Source organism: Cetorhinus maximus, chromosome 16 (assembly GCF_964194155.1).
Source record: "Cetorhinus maximus chromosome 16, sCetMax3.hap1.1, whole genome shotgun sequence".
NCBI lineage: Eukaryota > Metazoa > Chordata > Chondrichthyes > Lamniformes > Cetorhinidae > Cetorhinus > Cetorhinus maximus.
This window is the reverse complement of record NC_135894.1, coordinates 42,548,945-42,568,447: the sequence shown is the minus strand read 5'-3', so window position 1 is coordinate 42,568,447 and position 19,503 is coordinate 42,548,945. Positions and strand designations below refer to the sequence as shown.

The following is a 19,503-nucleotide window of genomic DNA, read 5'->3' as shown; positions in this document are numbered from 1 at the left end:
GAATGAAGAACAGTGCCATGCTCATTAACCCATCCACTTGCCCTCTTGCTACCCATCTGTCTGGATGCACCCACACTTGACTCTTGACTAGGTCCCTCACACCTGCACACTGTCATGGCTATAACAGTGTGACTAAGAGGGAGGAAACAAGTAGGGCTGTCAGTTGCAGAGCACAGCATACTACCTTGGAGTCACAGCCTCAACATACATGGCACCAAGCATTTGCAGAGGGCTATTATCTCCACCAAACCTTACCGGTAACTGATGATCTGGTGAAAATGGATAGTGCATGCAAGCACACAAAAAGTGAATGAGAGCATTGTAATCTGAATAGCTCACGATCCTTTTTGCCTGACATTTTTATTGATAGAATGTCACACAGAGGAGAAGGGGTGGGTCCAGCTGTCTCACGATTTTCCGATCAGGACTGTCACGTTTTGGTGGAAGAGGTCCAGAAGAGGAGACCAGTCCTCTATCCTGCTGGCCGCCATAATGCCCCTGCAGCAACCAAGAAGACCTGGATTCAAATAGCAGTGAGCACAGCAGGAGACTATCAGCACTCATGGATTCAGTGCAGGAAAAGGTTCAATGACCTGTTGCATTCCAGCAAGGTGAGTAGCTTGGCTCATCCACACAGAGCTTAAGGGAAGGGTCACATCTCATGCTGCAGCTAAGGTGAGAGACATATATCTCCATTTCAGCACTGAGGTTTGTATGTGTGAGCAGCTCATGTAGGTGCACGCAGAACACATACGAATGAGTGCTGTGATGCATAGATGCAGTAAAGAGCAATATCCCTCCATGCACTATATATCAAGCTAACATAAATTCATATCTTTTCAGACAAAAAGGGCGAAAAACGCCATGGAGATGGCCCGGACTTGGGGTGGCTCAGCCTAGCTGAGACACATTCGTCCCATGGAAAGGATGGTCATGGAAATTGCCCGAATGCCTGAACAGCTGTCTGTTGGTAATGGTGAATTTCCATTAGCAGGTGATAAAGGCGGTGTTGAAAACACCTTGGCACATCGTGGAAATGGTGGAGGTCATGATATCAGTTCACCGAACACAATGGGGTATTGGCATGAAAGGGTGTGCAACAATGTGGTTGCATCATGAGAGCAGCCCAGAATTAATTAAGGCAATGGCGAGCACCAGAAAGTGTTTTCACAATGAGAAGGGCTGTACCTAAATAACTCCTTTTGTGTGTCACACAGGACCCAGCTCTGCTCCCTCACTCACCTGGGCCAGATTATCCCTCAGGCATTAAGAGGAGAAAGAGATGTCTGAGGAGGCAGCATCACATCTGCCTAGCCCACACTCCGCCAACACAGATACCAACACTCCGTGGGATGTAGTGCACATGCAGAGTCAGTGGCACAGGGTGAAAGTCACCGCACTGGAGTGCAGGAGGAGGAGTCAGAATTAGAGACACCTGTGCACAGTCCCCCTTGAAGGAGGGAGGAAAGTCACAATGATGCTCCAATGGGCAGGGACATGGCGTCTCAGGAGTCACCTCTTGGGGAACAGTATTTAGATAATCATCAGATGTGTGGGCATCTTGCCAAGTTCCCTGAGGCAGTGGGAGCCCTTGAACTGCAAATGGAGGGTCCATCACTATCTTGAGCTCCACATTGTCCCAGGGACTCAATAACATGAGTTCTGACCATAAGAGATTGGCCAATCTCATGGAGAGACACGTGCAGCAACACTCAGAGTGGATGCAAGAGCAGCATCTTGGCCAAGAAAGGGAGCAAAGCTCAATTAGTAGCCTGGATCAGTCCATTCAGTATGAGCACTGACATCCATGGAATACATGAGGAGCTGTGTTGCCGGAACAGGATAGTCACACTGTTGGCACAGCGGTTGCTGGAATGGATGACTGCTGCACACCAGCAACCAGTCTAATCAACCCTACCTGAAGGCTAACCCAGGACTATGCAGGTCACTAAGGAGGGTGAAGGTACCAAAAGCTCCTCAGCACCCTCATCTTCCTTCACCTCCCCAGCCCCTCTGCCAGAACCCTGGTTTGCTGCACCTGTACCAGTGACCACAGCTGCCCAGACAGAGGCTGCAGTCTGAAGGAGGACCCCAATGGATGCCTGCACAATGAGGCAGGTCAACAGGAACACATAGGAGTATGAAGGGCGTTGTCTCAGCTAGAGCACTAATGGGTTCACCATGGTTACACTTTTCACATTGTATGTAGCACATTTGAGCACTTCTTTTACTTACATGTACATGACTTGGTGTGCGTTTGTACACTAGAGAGCTCAAAAAGGCTGGTAACATTATTAAGGTGGTTCTTGCCAGTAATAATGAGTGCAGCATGCTGAGGTCCATCTTGAGGTGCCATCAAGAGGATCAAGGCTGTTGCCTGATTTGTGATGCTTTGGAGGGCTTCTTCCTTCTCCGCTGTATTACATAATATTCCAATGTTCAAAAGCTCAAGCACTGAGATGCTCCTTGTATCTTTCATTGCCCATCCAAGCTTGACTTTAAGGGAGGCTCAGTGATCAGACTCCACAAGGAGATGCTAAGCAGCAGGTGCCTCTCAAGTATGAGTGCTGGGTGCAAGACATTCATCTGCACCACAGTGTTACACATTAGCCTAGGTGTAGGCATTGCAGCTCAAGAGGCCAAAAAGAGGTGCAGGTAATATTGGTCATCTGCTGTGCCCACTACTTTGGCTGCATTTGCATCACAGGTGTCACAGAATGTGTTTTGTTCAGTAAGCAGAGATATTATGGAAGTCAGGGATGTTGCATGTGCTGCCCATGTCAGGAACTGGACCGTTGCCGTATGATTGTGCTCAAGTTCTTTCAAAGAGCTGTTGTTACACAATTATGGGCTCCTCATGCATGTGTGCTCCAACATACAATCCTATCAGCATCAGGGTTTGAATTCTGATATGACACTCTCAGCATTGTGGGCACGGTTTGATTATGGACAATGTGGCAGCATGGGCTCCTCATTTACAGCCATTGGCATTCATGTGAGGGGACCAAATTGTGAATAACTTATTACCATGTGTCTTTGCAATATAATGAGGCCATGGTTACGATGATAGGGGTTTCAGCCATATGAATTTGACTGAGCCCAACTCATTGATGGTGATTCTCTCCCTTTTGGGGGGTGGGCAGACCCTTGAGTAATTGTGGAGTCAATGTACAAGGTTCTTTAGGTGGAAGTATGTCACCAGGGACTGGTTGATGATAACTGTGATATGGGAGGACCTTATGAGAATCTACTTTGCACAAGGACCCGTCTGGTGGTGATCCCGTCCTGTACAGTCAGTCCTGGCTACATGGCGACGCCTCCCAGCTGCTCTGACATTGGCAACCTCCTCATCCTTATCCATTTTGGAATCTTCCAAATGGACAGGGGCTTCCGCCTCCTCCATAGCCTCATCATCATTGATTTGTATGCCCTTCCACTGTACAATATAGTGCAGCACACCACTACAAGTCTTAATATCTTGCTGGGGCATATTGCAGAGTTCCACCTGAGCATTTGGGACACCTGAAATATATCTTCAAAATGCAAATGGCCTGCTCGATCGTACTCCTGGTGATGACATGGCTGCTGTTGTAGTTGCGCTCTGCCTCAGTTTGAGGGCTCCTATAGGGGATCAATAGCAAAGTTCTTATCGTGTACCCTTGTCCCCTAGAAGCCAACCACAGATCGGCATTGGTGGCTGAAAAGCTGAGAGAGTTGAGAACTCCCTAGTATGAAAGAGTCAAGGCAGCTACACACACGAGGAAGACCTTGTTGTGGTCACAAATCACCTGTATATTGAGTGAGTATAAGGACTTCCAGTTGACAAAGGGGCCATTATGGTGACATGGGTGCAATCAATAATACCCTGCACCAGCGGGAAGCCTACTAATTAGACAAAGGCCATAGCTCTCTGCGTCTGAGATGCCAAAGCTACAGGGAACTTAATGTGATTCCCCACATGAGCAAACAGCACATTAGTTGCAGCCTTAATGCAGTTGTGTGCTGCTGACTGGGATGTACTAGACAGGTCTCCTGATGATCCCTGGAAAGATCCTGAGTCATATAAGCTGACAGCAATGGTTACCTTCACTGACAGGGCATGGGGGTCAATGGATTGTGGCTCAAGTTGCTGCTGGACCATGCAACATATGTCTGTCACCACCTCACAGTTTAGCCTCAGCCACGATGGCCATTGGTTCTCCTTCATACAGAGGGAGGACGTCCTAGGTCTGTACACCCTTCCCACAGGGTAACAGCTGGTTGTCCTGCCTCTCCTCCTCCTCCTTCCTGGTGCGGGGGCAGCAGCCTTTCCCTCCTGACCTGCTGTCCTCCCTCTGGCCTCCGGCTGCTCATGGTGACTGGCCCTTATGTGCAAGGGTGCCATGTCCCTCTTCAATGTTCTTTACATGAAAAGCTGTCTTTCTCCAGCACAAAGTTCTTTCAAACACCTGGGTGCATGAGTCAGTAGAGGCAAAATTAATTGCCCTGCAAGGCCAGGAATCCTACCCTCCTACTCCCTTGGTTTAAGGGAAGATAGTTAGAATTTGTTTTATGTCACTTCTGGGGCTGTGAATAAAATTCCACAGGGATCCGCTACCTCTTCAAAGAGGTCACCTGGCTATACAAAGAAATGCACCAAATTCAGATCTGCTCTTACCAGGTCTACTTTATACCAAAATCCAACGAGAGTGGAGGCAGCCGATGATTTAAATGGCCACCCACCTCCGTAAAATGCGCTTGTTCCCACCCCTGCGAAAATCAGAAGTGTCGTGTTCGGGGGCAGAATTTATGATTTTCAGGAGGTTCTGCTGTTTTTGCCATGATGGAAAGCCTCTCCTTCTTGGAGAAAATCTGGGCCATAAACTGGGGCAAAAATTAGATCTTGTTGTACCCATTTTATAGGCGTTAAATGGAGCACAAACATGTCTAATTTTGCAGGGCTATGTTGCATGCCCAAGAGAAGCTGAAATACATCCAACCCTCTAAACCCTTTCATGTGGAGTTTCAAGCCATCAGTCTCAAGCCCATTCCCTGGAACTCCCTTCTCAGCCTCTCCACCTTTTGATACAATTTTCAAGTTCCATCTCTTCAACCAAGCTTTCAGCCAATCCTCCTAATCTTTCTCTTCCCAGCTCAGTATTCTTATATCCATCTCCAAAGTAACTTCAGTCATTTCATTACTTTAAAGGCACAATCCAAAATTATGTTATTGCTGCTGAGTACTCAGATTTTCAATACAGAGTATACATGGTAATTTACTTGCAGCTGTCCTTTATTCCGTTGCATGGCAAGTTAACTTGAATAGTGAAATCTTTAACATTGGCTGGAGATTCATTCTCTTCAATTTCGTTATAAATAATGTATGCAATATTTCACAAATATGAATCTACTTAATTATGAAAAATATATGAAAAATATATTTTTCCAATGATTATATGAAAATTACTGTTATATCAGAATTCCAGGCTAATATTATGAACATAAAAGTCAAAAATAATTAACAAAAATGTAAAAATGTGATAACCTATCTTCTGGGTATGGTACCATATAAGCATGGTTATTTGCACAAAGAAATTGAACTAAATTGATTCATAACTACCCTGCACTTCCACTGATGGATCGCGCCACTTCATTTAATGAAAACAATACATGCTTTTCATGCCCCACACCGCCTTTTTTACTTGATGGATAAAATAACAATGGTTCCCACCATTGTTGGTGTGTTAAAAATCAAGCAATTTGTAGCAAAGAAGTAATAAGTTGTGAATCGCCATAATTGCTGGATGATTTGCGCTGTTCCAAAGTTAGCCTTACAAAAAAAACAATCTTGCTATTAATCTACCCATGCATTTCAAAACATTGCTGGATTTGCTCCATAATTACAAATTAAACTTGCTGAAGAAAGTTATGGCTGGTTTTTCAAGAGATAAATGGTTCCTGCAATGCCATTCAATCTCAGAAATCCTGAATGGGGACAACTGGAACTGTGGAGTCGCATTTCGGCAGGTAGAAATTGTTCCTAGAGGACTGTGAAATTTTTCTTTTATTTTTCCTATCTCTTTCTCAATCCAATCTTTCTTTCTTTTGCTTTCTTTCTCTTTCTATATCTAACTTGGCTCCAATTCACTCCCATTTCCTTCTCTGTTTCGTCTTCTATGCTTAAATTTAATTGGTTAAGGAGCTAGACTATTGGTCCTATCGTTCACCAACGTCCCAGACACAGTATCAACCCACAAATTCCAGCAATTCAGAATGACTAGCTCCAGCAAATCCTAGGCCAATATCTTACTCAGAATTTTAAGGACCACCTTTGGAAGAGATCATCTGTTTCACCCAACATTCATACCTTTAATTATATCTCTGCATGTAATGTCTGTACACTACTTTCAATATGCAGAATGAAATCAAATCATGGGGTTGTACTAAGCCTCACACAACTATCATGTGAACACCTGACTCAATCAATTGTTGCCACGTCCTGGAGGTTCCTCCTTGTGTTCTTGGTCCAATAAAATGTAAATGTTTTCTTTGTTCTCTCTCTTCAAACAAATTTTCATTAGTTCAGGTGTCACATGGTTTACTGTGATGACATTTTGATTATTTAATCCTTAAAATAGTTTCTTTTTTAGCTGTGAGAAGGAAAAAAATCATTGATTTGATACCAATATTGCATCATCCATGATCAGAGGCAGCTCACAGACAGGGTTTATTTTTACATGAGGTTTGGTTATAAAATTCAATAATCTGACATGAGCAAATGAAACTTAAGCAACAGCATGCATGACGAACTGCCAAGCTATATGGTAAGAAACCATAACTGCAGATGTGTGCATTAATTAGCTCCACTGGTGCTACCAGAATAAGCTTGGTATATTTGCAAAATACTTCATTTTGTTTTAAAAAAGCATAGTTGTGTTATCAACAATATGAATAGCTATTTCAGAATGTAGTGTTATACCTAAAAAGCCACTTATCCCTTAGGTTCAAAATCCCATTTTCCTAGAATGAAACTACATTCCAAAATAGATTTCATTGGTAATTTTACATTAATTTGTGCTTGCCTACATAAAGCTGCCAAACAAGTTAATCACTGATTGAATGGTCATGCTATAATCTATCACAGCTATTAGCTGTCAAAACATTGCAATTTTCCAAAGGCAATGTTTAAACAATCATACTGGCAATGTGTGCAACAACATCATCAGCCTACCTTGATATCCAATTGTCTAAATGGTATAGTCCAATTTAACACAAATAATTAGTAATTGTTTTAACATGCAGATACCTTGGATGTCAGAAGACTATTATACCTCTCAACTTCATGTTATTTGGAATATATACAACCCCTACAGTGCATTGTTTAATGGGATCAGACAGCTATCTCATTGAATTATGGAGGTCAGGTCTCAGATAAAACTTTTTTTGAGAAAGGTGTATTCAATGATTCTATATTGGTGAATAACTTTTTAAAATATATTTTAAGGATATCTCTATGCACCCTTATACATTATATATTGTAGTATAAATGCTGTTTATTGTTTCAGTCAATTTTATAACTGTTTCTTTTACAACAAATATTTTAATATTTTCTTACCCTGTGATTAGCTGATGGATAAAATGATTTATGCAGCTAACAATATTACTCAGAGATTTAAGGTTTCCATGTTAAAGATTTAATTTGTAGTGATATGTACTTCTGAATTTGTGACTTATGTTATAAAATTATGTTTATTTGTCAGTACATATTGTTAGACTTCACCTCATTGGCACATTTATGTAATTAATATGGCTTAACTTATCAAATTATACTGTACATCAGCTTAATGATAAAGTCTTATTGGGATGATTCTTGAATTTTGGGGTATGCTGTAAAGAGAGTCTTAAGTGGCATCTCTCTAAGTGCCAAATACTGTGATGTAGCTTTAAGAAAGAACACATGGGTGCTTTGGGAGTGAACTGAAGTTATAGCTAGGAAATGTTTGCACATTTGGGCTCTATCGAGTCTAGCTTAATAGTAAAAAGAAGCCAAAGCTACAATGCTGGCCAGGAAGGTAACCTGAGGACTAGATGATCCAGGGCTTCCGATCAGACATACAAGTTGTAGTTTAGCAGTTAGAAGGGACACCAAGGCTGCAAAGCTGATTGGCTAAAAGAATGGTCTTGGGCCGAGAATGTTCCATGGACCTCCAGTTAAGAGATACGAGTTAAGGTTAGATTATTGTGGGGATGTTAGGAGCGCTCTTCCCACTGGTAAAGATTTATAAATATTGGGTTAGAAGTCATTAGTTATGTTGACCCAAGTGCACATGCTTGGGCCAAATGCTGCAATGCTACCTGTAAAAAGGGTATAAAAATAGGAATGCATCACTGAGGTCTTTGCACTTGCCAAGGTTGGCACATATCACAGGACACTTACTGGGGGAGCAGCAGTTGTAGGGAGGGAGAGTTAAAGAGTTAGGAGCAGGGCACATGCCAGGAGAGCACATGCAAGGAGTCAGGCACTTGCTAGGAAGCTAGCATTTGCACGACATTGCCAGTCAATGGGCATTTGTCATGGGCTGAAGAGTTGCTCAGTATTAGGTTTAGTTAGTGACTGAAGTAACTATCACAAGGCTGAAGATTGCCGTAGGAATCCAGTATTAGGGAATCAGTGGAGCCAGTATAGAAAGGATTTACAGAGAGAGAAAGTACAAGTTCCTGTCAGAGAGGAAGGTAAGGACATTTCTAAAATGTCTTGTGCTTCATAGTTAACTGACTGCAAGAAGGCAAGCTGAATACTGTATTAGAAGTCAATGGCATGGTATTAAATGGATCTTTCATTAATGGTTAAGGGAAATTTGGTGAGCTTTTCAACTGACAGCAGCCAAATTCAAGTCAGTCGGTGCACATTAGAACCAGTATGATCGCTGTGAACTGAAAAGGACTCAACTCCTTTTAAGTTATTTATTAACATGTGAACAAACCATTCACCTTCATATCTAGCGTAACGTGCTTCATTTGCATTAACATCTTCATCATCTTCTAGTGGGGTGTATCCAGATCCTACAACACAAAATAGAAACTAAAACTGGACAAAACCACCTTATTAGCAATAGTATGCGTAGTTACAAGCATAAGCAAAAAAATTAATAATCATTTATAAAGTCTCTTTTATGTCCCCAGGATATCCCAAATTATTTCATATCCAATGAATTGTTTCTGAAAAGTAGTTATTGTAAGCAAACCTGATGCAGGACTGAACCAAACATTCTCTCCCACTTCTGCAGCTTTTTCCATTTAAAGGAGCTGAATTTTAGTCAACATGTTGACTAAAAGGATGACAATATAATGAACTGTAATCAAAGGATGAATTATTAAGTTTATTTGTATAAGTCAAGGTTGTTGTCAGTTATTTTATTAAAATGCACCAAGTGACAATGCAGTACTGTTTTAAATACCTGAACATTGTTTAAACTTCAGCAGTCCAAAACTAAATCGTTACATCGGCACAGTGAGTTTAAACTGTAATGCAGTTCTTCCAAATAACTCAAGCATAACTGGTGCTAAAGTTCATGCTCAAAGTCCACATGTACTGTGGTCAGCTGTCTGCAAGCATCTCAAGTTTTGGTGCCGTGCATTGTCTGAACTGTGGAAAGCGCTGCACTGCTTGTTTGTTACCTGAAATTAGCTGAGTATGTGTACTTTTATGTTTTTTGAATTCTGGGAATTGCTACCATGGTGTGTTATCCAAGAACTGGGAAGCAAAAGTGTATTGTCTGAAAATTAGGTGAACCCTGGGGATGGGGAATACTGCATGTTGTTTGAAATCTGCAGAATATTAGGGCCATTTGTTATCAGAGAGCTAGGCAGCACGAATTGTTGTCTGCAGCTACATGTTGTCTGCATTACTATACATTGGCAACCAATTCTATGCTGTCAAGCACTGCTGCAAGACAGCGCTGCTGCCTACAGTTTGACTATCAGTTACGAGATCAAATGACAGATTATTGGTGAAAAGAGATTGAAAAATCACAGATTATTGCTGCAGCTTTTCATTTTGCGTACATCAGGACAAACACAAGAATGCCAAATTTCAAATGAGCACGACAATTTAAACTATAGGAGAAAAGGATGCTGATTGATTGGCAAGTTGACTCTGGTTGGCCGAGGCATTGCCATGGGGAAAGCAATGAAGAATCAAAGGGTCCCCAAGCTCCCAGGTAATTCAACAAAGACGCAAAGCATGAACATATTTCTTTTATTTGCAATTAATGGGTAACTGTGTATGAACGTATGTCGCTTCTAGCAAGAGTAAATGAGTGGGAATATTCGCTGATGATTGCAGAGTGTTCAATTCTCAGCTCTTCAGATAATGCTGCAGTCTGTAACCACATGCATGAAGACCTGGTCAACATTTGTGCCGCACAATTGCCAGGCAATGACCATTTTCAACAAAAGAGAATCTAACCATCTTCCACTGACATTCAATGGAATTACCATCACTAAATCCACTGCCAAAAACATCTAGTTGATCAGAAACCTAACTGGATCAACTACAGAAAAATTGCTAAGTTAGGAAAGAAATAAGTATTTTGTATTAACAACTGAAATACCACTAGTTCTGTAATTGCAAACTCCCAACCCAGCAGTTTGCACGAGAAGATAGGGATGCCTGGCATGATATCAATTCAAGGTCTGCTCTCTGTAAATCTCATGACTGTTGGCTTTATAATTGTAAGGATCAACTATATTGCTGGGTGAGATCAACAACAACAACTTGCATTTATATAGCACCTTTAGTGCAAATAAATGTTCCAAGATGTTTCACAGGAATGTTATGCAGTAGAATTTGACACTGAGCCACATAAGGAAATATTAAGGTGATGGCCATAAGCTTGGTAAAGAGAGTTTGGTTTTAAAGGCCATCTTTAAGGAGGAAAGAAAGATGGAGAAGCTTAGGGAAGGAATTCCAGAGCTTGAGGCCTAGGCAGCTGAAGGCACAGCCACCAAAATCAGCGATGCTTAAGAGCCCAGAACCAGATAAGCGCAGATATCTCAGAGGATTATGGAGTTGGAGGAAATTCACAGAATCACAAAATCTCACAGTGCAGAAGAGGTCCTTCGGCCCATCGAGTCTGCACCGACACGTGAGAAATACCTGACCTACCTACCTAATCCCATTTACCAGCACTTGGCCCATAGCCTTGAATGTTATGACGTGCCAAGTGCTCATCTAGGTACTTTTTAAAGGATGTGAGGCAACCCGCCTCCACCACACTCCCAGGCAGTGCTTCCCAGATCATCACCACCCTCTGGGTAAAAAAGTTTTTCCTCACATCCCCCCCTAAACCTCCTGCCCCTCACCTTGAACTTACATCCCCTTGTGATTGACCCTTCAACTAAGGGGAACAGCTGCTCCCTATCCACCCTGTCCATGCCCCTCATAATCTTGTACACCTCGATCAGGTCCCCCCTCAGTCTTCTCTGCTCCAACGAAAACAACCCAAATCTATCCAACCTCTCTTCATAACTTAAATGTTTCATCCCAGACAGCATCCTGGTGAATCTCCTCTGCACCCCCTCCAGTGCAATCACATCCTTCCTATAATGTGGCGACCAGAACTGCACACAGTACTCCAGCTGTGGCCTCACCAAGGTTCTATACAAATCCAACATGATCTCCCTACTTTTATAATCTATGCCTCGATTGATAAAAGCAAGTGTCCCATGTGCCTTTTTCACCACCCCACGAACATGCCTCTCCGCCTTCAGAGATCTATGGACACACACGCCAAGGTCCCTTTGTTCCTCAGAACTTCCTAGTGCCATGCTGTTCATTGAATACTTCCTTGTCAAATTACTCCTTCCAAAGTGTATCACCTCTCACTTTTTAGGGTTAAATTCCATCTGCTACTTATCTGCCCATTTGATCATCCCATCTATATCTTCCTATAGCCCAAGACACTCAACCTCACTGTTAACCACCCAGCCAATCTTTGTGTCATTTGCAAACTTACTAATCCTACCCCCCACATAATCATCTATGTTGTTTATATAAATGACAGATAATAGGGGACCCAGCACAGATCCCTGTGGTACTCCACTGGATAATGGCTTCCAGTCACTAAAGCATCCTTCTGTCATCACCCTCTGTCTCCTACAACTAAGCCAATTTTGAATCCACCTTATCAAATTACCCATATGCATTTGCCTTCTTTATAAGTCTCCCATGTGGGACCTTGTCAAAGGCTTTGCTGAAATCCATATAAACTACATCAACTGCACTGCCCTCATCTACACACCTGGTCACCTCCTCAAAAGATTCAATCAAATTTGTTAGGCATAACCTCCCTCTGACAAAGCCATACTGACTATCCCTGATCAAACCCTGCCTCTCCAAGTGGAGATAGATTCTCTCCTTCAGAATTTTCTCCAATAGTTTCCCTACCACTGACGTGAGACTCACTGGCCTGTAGTTCCCTGGCTCATCTCTACAACCCTTCTTAAATAGCGGAACCACATTAGCTGTTCTCCAGTCCTCTAGCACCTCCCCTGTGGCCAGAGAGGAATTAAAAATTCAGGTCAGAGCCCCTGCGATCTCCTCCCTTGCCTCCCTCAGCAGTCTGGGACACAAATCATCCGGACCTGGAGATTTGTCCACTTTTAAGTCTGCCAACACCTCCAATACCTTGTCACTCCCTATATCAATTTGCTCAAGAACCTCGCAGTCTCTCTCCCCGAGTTTGAAACCTTTATCCTCATTCTCTTGGGTGAAGACGGATGTGAAGTATTCGTTCAACACTCTACCAATGTCCTCTGGCTCCACCCATAGATTGCCCCCGTGATCCCAAATGGGCCCTACTCTTTCCCTGGTTATCCTCTTCCCATAGAATATTTTGGGATTTTCCCTACTTTTACCAGCCAGAGCTTTCTGATATCCCCTCTTTGCTCTCCTAATTGCTTTCTTAAGCTCCACCCTGCACTTTCTTTACTCCACTAATGCCTCCACTGATTTGCTTCCCTTGTACCTGCTAAAAGCCTCTCTTTTCCTTCTCATCATATCCTGAATATCTCTGGTCATCTATGGTTCTCTGGGCTTGTTACTCCTTCCTATCGCCCTAGAGGGAACATGTTGAGCCTGTACCCTCCCCATTCCCTTTTTGAACACCCCCCGCTGCTCCTCTGTAGATTTCAACACAAGTAGCTGTTCCCAGTCTACCTTGGCCAGATCCTGCCTTCTTTTACTAAAAATCCGCTCTCCCCCAATCTAAAACATTTTTTTGCAACTTGTCTATTTCTTTGTCCATAACAAGCTTAAATTGTACCGTGTTCTGGTCGCTATCACTAAAATGCTCCCCCACCACCAACCCAGCCGCCTGTCTGGCTTCATTCCCCAGAATTAGGTCCAGCACTGCGCCGTCCCTTGTTGGACCCTCTACCTATTGACCTAAAAAGTTCTCTTGTATACATTTCAAGAAATCCACTCCATCCAAGCCCTTAACATTATGTCTATCCCAATTAATGTTGGGAAAGTTGAAATCACCTAATATAATTACCCTATTGTTATTGTTTTTACACACCTCCGCAAATTGTGCACATATTTGCTCCTCAATTTCCTGCTGACTATCTGGGGGTCTATAATAAACATCTAACAATGTGGCTGCCCCTTTTTTATTCCTAAGCTCCACCCACAAAGCTTCATTGCATGCCCCCTCCAAGATATCATCTCTCCTTACTGCAGTAACTGACTCCTTAACTAATAATGCAATGCCTCCTCCTCTTTTACCCCCTCCCCTGTCTCGCCTGAAGATTCTATATCCCGGAATGTTGAGCTACCAATCCTGCCCCTCCCTCAACCACGTCTCTGTGATGGCTACTATATCACAATTCCACGTATCAATCCTCACCCTTAATTCATCGGTTTTACCTGTAATACTCCCGGCATTAAAATAGAGGCCATCCAACCTTGCCTTACTCCCTTGAAACTTAATGCAGCTGTACTCCCTCTGACTTGATTGTTTTACTGTATTATGATGTGTCCCTATTCTTCTAACATTCTGTGTCCCCTCCCCTTGCCGAATTAGTTTAAACTCCTTCCAATAGTATTAGCAAAGCCGCCCGCAAGGATGTTAGTCCCGCTTTGGTTCAGATGTAGACCGTCCCGCTTGTACAGGTCCCACCTTCCCCAGGAACGGTCCCAGTGATCCAGGAAACTAAAACCCTCCCTCCTGCACCAACTCTGAAGCCACGTATTCATCTGTGCTATTCTCCTATTTCTGAGCTCGCTAGCACGTGGCACTGCGAGTAATCCAGAGATTACAACCCGAGAGGTCTTGCTTTTTAGTCCACTGCTTAACTCCCTGAATTCTTGATGCAAGACCTCATCCCTCTTTCTACCTATGTCATTGGTACCAACATGTACCATGATCTCTGCCTTATCGCCCTCCCCCCTCAGGATGCCCTGCAGCCGTTCAGTGACATCCCGGGCCCTGGCACCAGGGAGGCAACACACCATCTTGGAGTCACATTGACGGCCACAGAAGGACCTATCTGTTCCCCTGACTATAGAATCCCCTATTACTATTGCTGTTCCTCCCCTCCTGTACAGACAGGCTGCTTGTGATGCCAGGAGCTTGGCTCTGTCTGCACTCCCAGGAGGAACCAGCACCCTCATCAGCCTCCAAAATGGAATACAGGTTTGTGAGCGGGACTCCAGGGGACTCCTGAACTACCTGCCTGTTTCTCTTGGACTGCCTGATAGTCACCCATTCCCTTCCTTCCTCAAGTCCCTTCAGCTGCGGTGTGACTACCTCTCTAAACGTGCTATCCACGATGCTCTCAGACTCGCGGATGCTCAACAGTGTCCCCAGCCACCGTTCCAACTCTGAAACCCGAGCTTCCAGGAGCTGCAGCTGGACACACTTCCTGCACACATGCTGGTCCCGGGCACTGGAAATGTTCCCGGCTTCCCACATGGAGCACGAGGAGCACACCACGGCTTTAAGCTCTCCTGCCATGACTTATCCCTTTAAATTAAACCTTTTAAATCGATTACTCTAGGGCCCTTCTTTCCTGATCCTCGTTACTACAGAATCTACAAACTATAAACCACAAAAAGACCTTAAACTATAAGCGATAAAAGTAGTAAATACTTACCCGACCTTACCCACTACTTACCAGTCATTCCTTTTCCTTGCAGCCTCTACTGCTGCAGTAGGGCAAGACCACTCTCTGAAGATTTAAGAAGTTGGATAGCAAAGAAAAAATGCAAAGAGCACCTTTTCCCACTGTGCACCAAACTGCCAATACCCACACTCACTCTGGCTGTGTCTCACTCAGGATGAGGTCTCTCCCCTGTTCATATGCAAGCACACTGTAATGTGCTTCTAAATAGTCCCTTTCTTAAATAGAGCTGAGGTGAGCTGAGATGACTCACACTAGTTAATCTTCAAATAGTAATCAACACCTATTCAGGCCCTAATCAGACTTCAGATGATTGACAGTTAACTGTCACACAGTCAGCTACCTTACCAACCTTTTAACTAGACTACTGAACTTACAAAAATTAAAGAGAAATTAAAGAGAAAGACTTAGCAGTTCAATTCCCACTGTGCACCAAATTGCCAATACCCACACAGTAGTGTGCTTCTAAATAGTCTAAATAGTTCTAAATTACAATGATAGAAGCGATGAAGCCATGGAGGGATTGAAAACAAGGGTGAGAACGTTAAAATCGCTTGACCAGGAGTCAACACAGGTTAACGAGCACAGGAGGGTTGGATGAATGGGACATGGGCAGCAGAGTTTTAGATGATTTCAAGTTTATCGAGGATAGCATGAGAGGGGCTGGTCAGGAGTGCTTTGCAATAGTCTAGAGGAATCAAAGCAGCAGAGGAGCTGAGGTAGGAACAGAGTCAGGTGTTGTAATTTGGTGGAAATAGATGGTCTTAGTGATGGCACAGATATTTGGTTGAAATCTCGTCTCGGGGTGAAATATGACACCGAGGTTGCAGTCAGTCAGTTTCAGTCTCAGATAGTTGCCAGGGAGAGGGGTAGAGTTGGTAGCAAGGGAACAGAGTATGCAGCAGACAATGGCATTGGTCTTCCCAATAATTAATTGGAGGAATTTTTTGATCATCAGTACAGAATGTCAGACAAGCAATTTGATAATTTAGAAGCACTGAGGGAGTTGAGAGAGGTGGCAATGAGGTACAGCTGGGTGCTGTCTGCATACCTGTGAAAACTAATAAAAAAACAGAATTACCTGGAAAAATTCAGGAGGTCTGGCAGCATCGGCGGAGAAGAAAAAAGTTGAGGTTTCGAGTCCTCATGACCCTTCAACAGAACTTGTGAAAACTAATGTTGTGCTTTTGAATGATGTCACTAAGGGTCAACACGCAGATGAGAAATAGCAGAGGGCCATGGATAGATCTTTGGAGGACACCAGAGGTAGCAGCATGGGAACAGGAAGAGAAGCCATTGCAAGTGATACTCTGACTACAATTAGATAAATAAGAATGCATGGAACCAGACAAGTGCAATTCCAGCTGGATGATGGCAGAGAGGCTTTGGAGAAAGGTGGTGCCGTCAGCCATGTCAAAGACGGAGAGGGAAGAGGAAGAGGAAGAAAAGTTTTTCTTTGTCACAGCCACATAGGATGTCATCTGTGACTGTGATAAAAGGTGCTGTGGCAGGGATGGAAACTTGATTGGAGGGATTTTGGGAGACATGGACGTGGATTTAAAACAACACATTCAAGGACTATGGAGAAGAAGGGGAGATTGGAGATGGGATGGTAGTTTGCAAGGACTGTGGGGCCAATGGTTGGTTCTTTTTGAAGAGAGGGGCAATGACAGCAGATTTGAAAAGAGGAACAATTCTTGAAGAAAGGGAACTATTAACAATATATGGGCAAGGGGAGGCGAGGGAAGTGGAAGAGGCAGCTGTTCACATGTTCTCAGTCTGAGTGAGAAAAAAGTCCATGAGTTCCTTACACGAATTGTTGGCGGTGAGGGCAGAGGAGACAGAAAAAAAGGAGCTTAAGAAGATCGTTTGCAATAGAGAAAAGAAGCAGGAAGGAGGGCAAGTTATCTTTGCATTCTAGGATAACCCTGGAATTCTGAGCTGTTTGGGCAGACAAGAGCAGGACAGTGCTTTACATGGTGCAGCCAGATCTGGTGCATGGCTAAACCAGTTCTCTGCCATATCTGTTCAAGCCTGCATCACTTGCACTTAACACAGCAGAGATGAGGGCTGTACCAGGGTGAATGGTCAGGCTGAAAGAGAGTAGTGGGTTCAGTGGGCACTGTGGCATCAAAGGTCGAGATGAGAGTGTAGTTAAGCAAATCAGTAGCTGTAGAAATGTTGTGGTGAAAGGAGAATCAAAGGCTTGGGATTTTGAAAGAAGTTTTAAGTGGCTTGGGAGAAAGATTTTCCAGGGATGGACACTGGGAGGGGGTCATGGATGGAGAGTGATACAAGGAAGTAATCAGAAATGACTCTGAGGTAGCAAAGTCCCATGAGATGGCAAGTCAAGTGGGTGACTGTGAATATGGATTCAGTAGTTTAAATGGAAGGAGAGATTGAGGAATGAAAGAAGGCAGTGAACTCAGAGGAAATAGTGCACGATGAGTTGAAATGACCGAGGATAAGAAGTCATACAGTGCAGAGGCTGAGGGAGGAAAGCAGTGAAGGTGTCTTGGTGAAAACATTTTGATGGCACTTGGGTAGGCAGTGCAGGAACAAGGATTTTAAATGAGAGGTCAGGTGGATGGAACAAGGTGAGATACTCAAAGGAAGAAAAAGTGCCAGAAGTGCAAAGGCACAGTGGTTTGGTGACAAGAGCCACATTTCAACTATGACAATCTTGGCAAGGGAAGTGGTGGAAGGTATAGGAAGACAGAGAGGCTTCATTTAAAGGAAAGTTGTCATCGCCTCACAGCAATATTTCCACCAAGGCCATGATTTCAATGCAATCATTCACAATGAGCTCACCAATTCAAGGGCCTTGTCCACAAGCGAACAGACATTCTAGAGGGAGATGCAGAGAAGGGCGTAACTAGCAGATCTACCGGTAGAGTCCAGAGGGTCAATGAGCGAGGAGATTAGCAAGATTAGCTCCCAGTGGGTGAGCTGGGGGAAGACGTTTGGTGAGAGAGTAGAATAGAATAGTTGGGATTGCTTTTGCAATGAGGCAGCACCAAGTGCTTCGAAGGACCCTTCAGAGGATGCCAAGAGAGGCACAGAGCGAAGCTTTAGACTACCCTAACAAGGAGTCTAGCCTGGAACGGCAGCAGGAAAGTAGGAAGGTTGATGAGTACTGAACCTTTGGGGTTGGTTTTGGGAGGGCAGAGTACCTGAGAGGGGAGAAATGAAAGGAGAGCGGGGTCTAGGAAGGATAGAGAGAAAAGAAGTTAAAAAAGGGAAGAAGATACTGGAAATAGAAAAGATGGGCTTGGATTAATAACCACGTCAAAAACACACTTTCGAATGGGCACAAGGTAAACCCAAGTTATATTGGTCTGGTTACACAGCAATTATTAGGATACAATAAAAACTTAGCAGTAAACAGGGAATAGATAGGAGGCAATAGGAGAGGATACCAGAGTTAAAGTCAGAGGTCCTGTGGTGGAATAAAATTGATGTAAACAAAGTGGAGTCAGCATGGAGTACCATGAACTTCTATTCAAGTTCAGAGACAGGTGTGGCAAGTGAGTGAAGTCCAGAAGCTATCTGGGTGTAAAATAACAGAGAACTCACTGGTGGAGGTATTTCTTTGGAAATGAAGGTCCAGCAGATGTACAGAATCAGTTGCGGGGTAGAAAGATGGTAGTGAAGTTGCAGGTCACCATAAGATCCAGATGCAGCAGAGAAATGTATTTTAGCCTCGGTGAGTGAACCTCTGGCCATGAACAGACCAGCGGGGAACTTAAGTTCCTCTATTACAGTAGTGATGGTGGATCATCATCCCTCCAGACTCTCCAGTAAAATGATAGTCAAATAAGATTATGGAGCAGGATGGGGAATTGTGTTTGAATGCATGTTTGGCACAATGTAAGCAAAATCAAGCACCACAATCAGATCAAGTTCTTGTGGCAATTTATGATGCCGGTGTCAGTGATCAGAAGAAGACTTTGCATCCTAGGCACAGATATTGAGATTGTACATTAAGTGTTACTTGTAATTGGTAGGAACATTTATATTTTAGTGTATTACTTGCAATTGGTAATAACATTTCTGTTAATAACAATAATCAGCTGAATAAAACTCTGTACCAAGTCAACAGTCAGGATTCTTAATCAATACCGATTGATCAAATAAGATTAACCAATACACTAAGCTATTCCCAAAATTTCTTATCCACTATATTTCAACTTACTGTGTGACACAGGGGTCAGGATGTCTGTCATCTATGGCTGCCATCACCAAGAGCAACTTGCCAAAAAAAGACATGGGCAACTAAAGAGGTCAACAGACAACATGAACTAAAGAAAAAACATACAAAAATGCAAGAAATAGCACAGA

General features: G+C 43.4%; 1 protein-coding gene across 3 annotated transcripts in view; it reads right to left on the bottom strand.

Moving 5' to 3' along the window:
• Positions 1-19,503, bottom strand: part of srpx (sushi-repeat containing protein X-linked) — an 87,767-nt gene that overhangs the window by 49,703 nt on the left and 18,561 nt on the right. For 2 of the 3 annotated variants that reach the window (XM_078559766.1, XM_078559767.1), the window contains one exon: positions 8,971-9,042. The exons of the other annotated variant lie outside the window; for it this stretch is intronic. In XM_078559766.1, the coding sequence (XP_078415892.1) occupies positions 8,971-9,042 (72 nt within the window). The remainder of the gene's footprint in view (positions 1-8,970; positions 9,043-19,503) is intronic. 3 annotated transcript variants of the gene reach the window in all.